Raw genomic sequence first — 7,049 nt, forward strand, 5'->3', positions numbered from 1 at the left:
TATGATCAAGTTTTTGTATAAATAATTGTCAAACTTGATTTTTAAATTTGAAAGTTGGAAAACAGGGGTGTGTGTAATTTCCAGTTTAAATTTATATCTCCTGTTTTGGCACCATTTTATTCATAATACATTTTTATCTTTTTTCTTTTCAAAGACATATTCTTTAATAACCTAATATTACACGCAAAAATAAAAAAATTCCTTATTCTTAACTACACATTATTAAAAAAATCATTATTTTAAAATACATTCCTCCCCAAATTTGATTTTAATGGAGTACAAAAAGAAGCATATTATACATTTTGCATAGAAACACGGCTGAAACAAACGAAGAGGAAAAGAAAAAAAAATAAATTAGAAGACCAAAACTAATCATTATGTCGAAATTCACTTTACAATGTTGTATGAAGTATCTATTAAAGAATAATCACATATCTACTTCCAACAAGATTGATCTCTTCAAGATGAAATCCTAAATTTAATATGGTATTAGAGATCATAAAATTAAAAAAATCAGTTAGATCCAACGAAGACTTAAACAAGCACACATATTACAAAGTTAGCGTCATTAAATGAGTCACTATATTGCGGAGCTTATAGGTAATAAATCTCACAGATTAAATATAAAAATATTAACCAATGTATTAACTATGCATGAACATTATTATAATAAAACAATTGTCCAAAATAAAATTTAAAATAAGCTTATGAGTAAATCGACCATACTTATGCTAATCCACATAAAATATTATAACGTGACCGTTTGACAAAAATGGACTCACAAAAGGCAATTAGAAATGGAATACAAGAGAGATTAGAAGAGGGGGTTTGGAAAAGTTGAGATTCATAAAAGAAATAATATAGAAGATATGACAGTAACACGAAGTTCGGTGCGAGAGAGATCCATCTCCATGAAAAGGACTATGAAGAGAGAATGTACAGATGAAAACAAGTTAAAACTAGTGTTTTTTAAGTTTCATCCACCAACTTTACACAAATTCAATTTCATCCTTAATTTAAAATACGTATTCATTTCCATCATTAATCTCTCATTCAGTCTATATGTTAATTTCATAAAAAAGATAATTACTAAATATTTGGTTATTTATGTTTGATATATAATTGTTGAATATTCATGAAAATAAACAATTGAAATTCTCAATATACATTAATATCAAATAAATGATTAGCAAATAACTAATTAACTTCAAATTAATTGTGTGTATAATGTAGAATAAGAAGTCACATTAAAAGAATATGATATGTTCTTTTTTGCTATGTGATTAGGGTGAATTTAAAATATATCGATTTGATACAGTAATTTGCAGTTTAGTGTACTTTTATATATGATAATAATTGTTTGATCACCATTTAAATGATCAAAATATTCTTAAAAAAATTTAAATTGTTGTTTTGTATATGTAATTCTTTGTTGATAATTATGTTTTTAAAAACAATCGATACATAATATTATATTCTATTAAGTTTTTTTCATAATATATTTACATTTCAATACAAGAGTTGGAGATACTCAAAAATATTTACAACGTTAATTGTCGTATGTTATACCCGTGTTGTTTAGAAACCAAAGACCTATAAATATAGCTAACGCTTGCACTCAAGAATGAACCAAGCTAATCAAAGTTTAAAACTAGCTAGCAACATTTGTGCCCAACTTATATATTTGGTGAAACTTCCAAGAGATAAACAGAAGACTTCAGAAACATTGTGGAGAATTTGTTGCAATTATTGTAGAATAAAGAATCCCGTCAGCAATCATAAAATTTGGCTACCAAATTGCAACAATTCGTGGGTTGCTAAGAATTTAGTGGAAAATTCGAAGGCAAAATTGTCTAAGCATTGGGACCAAACGAAGAGTGACCGTTTCATTAATAATTAAATGAGAATTAATTTTTATGATAATAAAACTTACAATTTATACTTGAAGAAAATTTATTCAGTAGTTTATTTAGGCATCAGGTTAACATCTTGACATTAGTTCTTCCCATTCCCATTAAAGTTTAGCATGATATCTTCAACTAGAGATCTTTGATTGTGAAGAATAATTTATTTAGCACGGAATTTGAAATTTTCATCTCACCTAGATCGTCCAATGAAAAACGGAAGTCCAAAATATAACATTTTTACTTTTTATTTAATAAAATATAAGGGTAAATTTGTCTTTTAACAAAAAAAGGGGGTTTTATGATTTTAATTGCAGGATAGGTTCTTAACATTACTTTTCACATTCTTATCATTAAGTTTTCATTAATTAACATATTGATCCTAACGATGGTTTTCAACCATCGACTTTTCAACTAAGCATGTCATCAAATTTTATCAAAATCTGCTAAAATTTTGGTTTATCTCTAAACAAAATCTTTTGTCAATGTCAATATACCTTTGTAATTCTAACTCTATATTAATGGTCATTTACTTCCTGTTATTGCAAGACGGCATTTTTAATGTTTACCCCTTCAAACAAATAGATTGATATGAGAAACTTGACAGTATGTCTATCCCAAACAAAGGAATTGTAGGTCAAGAAAAAAGGAGCTTTCACCAATCAAAATTATAACATAAATAATTTATTAAACGAATATTCTTAGGTGTTCAACTTATAGTAGCAGATTCAAGTAAAGATGATATTTAATTTATAATATACATGCAGTATAGAAATAGAGTTGAGACCAACTGACAGGAAAAGGAAAAGAGAGAAAAGTAGAAAAATAGAAAGACCAATACTTCTCATTATTTTAAAATTCACTTTCTATACATGCTGAAAATAATTTGTGTTGTATGATGTATCAATTAAAAAATAATCTCATATCAATTAAATATCAAAATATTAATCAATGGATTTGGACTACATAACAGAGTTAATCATTTATGATAGAACTCCGAATTTTAATATGATATCTTATTAAACTTAAACAAGCACTTCGATCTAACTAAGACTTAAAAGAGTACAAAAATTTCAAAAGTTGGTGTTCTTACGAGTCACAATCTTGCGTGGACCTTTTAAGGAATATATATCATATCGATGAAAAACCGAATTATTAACCAGCATATAAGGGTTTGGATTACTCTTCTTAACAAGATCGATATTTTAATATTAAACACAAAATCTTAATATTAGTGTTGGAAAAATAATAGAGTGGTGACTTTAAAAACCAAAAGCAAACTTACCGACATTACCGAAAATAGGACTGAATAATGGCAAGGAAACAAGGAAAAAATTATTCCACAAAAATAATGCCAAATGAAATGGATGCAAAGTCGAGACAAGTGAACTCTTTGTCCTTAAGTTGATTTTGCCCCGCAACGGTGCTTACGGATGATGGCAATCAACTTCCAAGACAAATGACTATCCTCTTGTGTTAGTAGCACTCCAAAACACAAAATCAGCGGAAAAAAATCGGATTTTGTACTCTTTTTTATGATTGAATGAAGAAAAATCAAAATTATACAAAATTTAGGTAGAGAAAGAAGAGAGAATGGTATGCTATGATTGCATATCATTGGGATGAAAGAATAGATGTCCTAAGGGTCATATTTATAGAGGATGAAGGTTGTGAGTGAAGTGTTGCATATCAAACCTCGTAACCTTACGAAGGGAAGCTAAAGTTGCTGTTGTTGGCCTCTTGCTCGAACGCCAGTGTCAAAATATTAACGCAAACTTTTCCTCCGTCAGTCTCTAGCCTATCATTTGAGTGATAGCCCTGTTGCTCGAGCGATGGAGGGCAAAATTCAGGCCAGTTTTCCTCTATTTCATTCCAATTTTGGATCGTAACTTTTCAATCAACCGGAATTAATTATGAAATTTTAAATATGCTATAACGATCTATTTGATAGTAGAACAAGTTGGTCTATTTACATTTGTAATTTGACTATCGGATTAAATCCGAATATTTGGTTGAAGTGGACACGATAGCTACTTTTCCTATTTTTATACTTAACCAATTCCAACGGAGAGCACATAAGATATAGCACTCTTTTTCTTTTCTTTTTTCCTTTTACCTTCTAGCTCTCAACCCAATATTCTTTCAGTTTTTGCTCGTGTAAATTTCAAAGGGAGTGTTGTGACGAATAATCTTTAGGACAAAAACTTGTCAGACCTATTTTTTTGGCTCTTGTCCCACGTTTTTTATTGAAAGGATAACCTCTCATCACTCATTTTCTTGAGTCTCTCTGTCCTGTAGATCAGAACCCATTCATTCAATGCACTTGCAGATAAAGCCATAAAGCTGAAGAATCCAACTTTGAAATAGAAGGTTGATATTTCAGCAACTCATAAGTACAATAAACAAACAACTGGATTCCCTCTCTCTCTGTCTCTCTGTGTTGCTTCTTTAATCTTAACATTTACTTGTGCTGTTAAGACGTGGCAGTCTGTGTGTACTGATTTTATGTTTCCATCTTGCCCTTAGGCTTCATTTTAATGAGGTTTTACAAAAAAGTGTATTTTAAAATAGTGATTTTTTGGAGAATGTGTGGTTAATAAATGAAGAAAAGTTTTGAATTTAAGTCTAATATTATTTTATTGAAGGATGTGTAATTGAAAAGAAGAATGAAAAAAATACATTTAAATTAAAATAGAGCTCAAATAGGAGCTTCTTTTAGGTGCTTAAGAAGCTCCTCAAGTTGGGTGGGGTGGCGTGGGGGACTAGCTAGAGAAAGAAAACTAGCCAGAAAAGGGCATGAGAAAGTGAAGGCATGTTGTCAGTGATATAGGGAAGGCGTTTGAAGGGACCAGATGGTGACCTTTGATTAATTACCATTTTAATACTCTTCTCACCAAAATTTTTATTAATTATACTGTTTAGTCATACTCCGTAATATGTACTCTGGGGTACTATTACGCTAGCATTTATTAGTTTTGTACTAAGTTTAACCATGGAGTCTTACCTGGTCTTTCAAATTGTTCTATAAAATCCAGACTAAATTTCATACTCATTCTGTTGCACTCAAAAACCTGTTTTTGTGTAGGTACAAGATCCGCTATACTAGAGACAGGCTTTGGATTGATACTTGGCAGTTGGGAGAGGAAGAAGAAGAACATGGAATGGAATGGTAATCTTCGAGTGCCTATTGTTTCTCGACCGGATCATTCTTTCAGCTTCCTCTACAACTACAATTTCGATCAATTTCCAGGTAATAGAGGATTTTTCTTTGCTGATCGACAGCAGAATTTTAATTTATAGATGTTTTTTATGTGTTATTGCATGAATGATACTAGCTAGGCAAAGATTCTCCAAATCATTAAGGTTTAAGACTTTTAGTCGATATATTTTCGAACCATGTTTTGGTCGTTGTAAGAAATGGAAAAACCCTCATATTCATTGAAAAGAATGTAAGTATAAAGCTGAGAATTGCCAGACCAGAAAGCAGGGAGCTAAAGATCCTACTCCTAGCTTCTGAAAACCCCTTATTGAGCGACTCTTTTGTTTTGTTGTCTCTTTATCAGGTTTAGAGATGAACTCAATGCAGGCACAACACGAAGTGCTCCCAACAATGAACAAGATGAACAATTATGGGTGCAGCCAAGAGAAGAAGAAAAGATTGAGCAGTGAGCAGTTGGAGTCTTTGGAGAATAGTTTTCAAGAGGAGATTAAGCTGGACCCTGAGCGGAAAATGAAGCTGGCCGTGGAACTCGGGCTGCAGCCACGGCAAATTGCGGTCTGGTTCCAGAATAGGAGGGCTCGGTGGAAGGCGCAGCAGCTTGAACTCTTGTACGATGCGCTTAAGCAAGATTTTGATGATGTATCTAGGGAGAAGCAGAAGCTACTAGAAGAGGTTGGTGTTCTTGCATTTCTTTCTAGTCATATCGAGTTTCTTTTCATGCATGCAAATATTACATGGAACATTGAACTTGATCTTCAGATAATCGAATACTCGTTGTCAAGAACTTGCATTTTTTCAATAAAAAATAAAATTGCACCCTTTTTTCTTTTGATCGTTAAATAGAGACCGGAAAATATTTTGAAGAACTTAATTGTTTGTTTATTTGAACTGTAAGGTTATGACATTGAGGGCAATACTCAAGGAACAAGTAACAAAGAAGCAAGTCTGCAGAGGTTACAATGCAGAAGTTTCGGGGGAAGAGATGGTTGAAAGCACTTCGATTCCTACCTCGTCCGATAAGCCTAGAGGATCAAGCAGTACTCATCAGAACATCCCAGATCAGTCCAACTATGTTCTAAACGTGGATGACTATACTCCGATCATGCCTTCATATTGGAATGTTCTGCAGCCTTCTCGTCCTTGAATTTACTGCTATTTTCTATCTGCTTAATTTACTTTTAGAAGAGTACAATAACTTGTCGCGACTGGAGGGTTAACTCTAGAAGTTTACGTCGAAATATTTATCATTAACTAGGTTTTGTAGAGAGACTTCGAGGGATTTATAACGATCAAACTAGCTTCATTAGAAGCAGCTTATTGTTGTTGTTGTTGATTAGAACTTAATTTGAAGTCAAATGTGAACGTCGAGTTGTTGATCCGTGAGCTTGTTGATAATCTTATGTGTTGAATTTTGTGCTCATTATTTGTTCAATTCCTATTATTCGAGAATTTATTTGGAAAAAAAAAATGCCATTTCTCATGTCTAGGGTGTAAAAGATATTGCATCTCAAGTTTTTCATCTAAACACATTCTCTTGCACTGCAAGTTGATATTTAACCTTTCTTTCACAAAAAATAAATAAAAAAAATAAATAAAAATCTTTTTGATCTTTACGACATAATGGTGATCTTGAGCTAGATCCAATAGTTCGTAGATTTCGGGACCTAGTTTGATTCTTCACATGAACAAAAAATGGGAGCAAACACTTCTTTGTCTCCCCCTTTTCGGGAAATGGCTGCAATGAGTGAGGCCCTAGAAGCACATGCAGCATAAGCAGCAGTTCAGGAGATGATCCAAAAATGGACGCAGTCTACAAAGATAACTCTCAACCAAAAAAATAAAAATAAATAATAAACTAAAACTCATCACTATCATGAACTCATCACTAGTCAGCTATTGAGCAGAAGTAATAGGCCTTTGGACCC

General features: G+C 32.0%; 1 protein-coding gene across 1 annotated transcript; it reads left to right on the forward strand.

Annotated features, from left to right (window-relative positions):
- Window positions 1-4,944: 4,944 nt before the first annotated feature.
- On the forward strand, window positions 4,945-6,544 carry LOC111412898 (homeobox-leucine zipper protein ATHB-22-like). The gene is made up of 3 exons (XM_023043768.1): window positions 4,945-5,154; window positions 5,468-5,796; window positions 6,020-6,544. The coding sequence occupies exons 1-3, from the start codon at window positions 5,061-5,063 to the stop codon at window positions 6,266-6,268; spliced, it is 672 nt and encodes a 223-aa protein (XP_022899536.1). The 5' UTR covers window positions 4,945-5,060; the 3' UTR covers window positions 6,269-6,544.
- Window positions 6,545-7,049: the final 505 nt, after the last annotated feature.

This window comes from Olea europaea, chromosome 2 (assembly GCF_002742605.1).
Source record: "Olea europaea var. sylvestris chromosome 2, O_europaea_v1, whole genome shotgun sequence".
Taxonomy (NCBI): domain Eukaryota; kingdom Viridiplantae; phylum Streptophyta; class Magnoliopsida; order Lamiales; family Oleaceae; genus Olea; species Olea europaea.

Bases quoted from the DNA above. Each gene is read 5' to 3' on its own strand.
- LOC111412898 (XM_023043768.1), top strand. From the start codon at position 5,061: ATGGAATGGAATGGTAATCTTCGAGTGCCTATTGTTTCTCGACCGGAT. The intron at 5,155-5,467 runs GTAATAGAGGAT...TCTCTTTATCAG, and splicing joins CAATTTCGATCAATTTCCAG to GTTTAGAGATGAACTCAATG. The intron at 5,797-6,019 runs GTTGGTGTTCTT...TTGAACTGTAAG, and splicing joins AGCAGAAGCTACTAGAAGAG to GTTATGACATTGAGGGCAAT.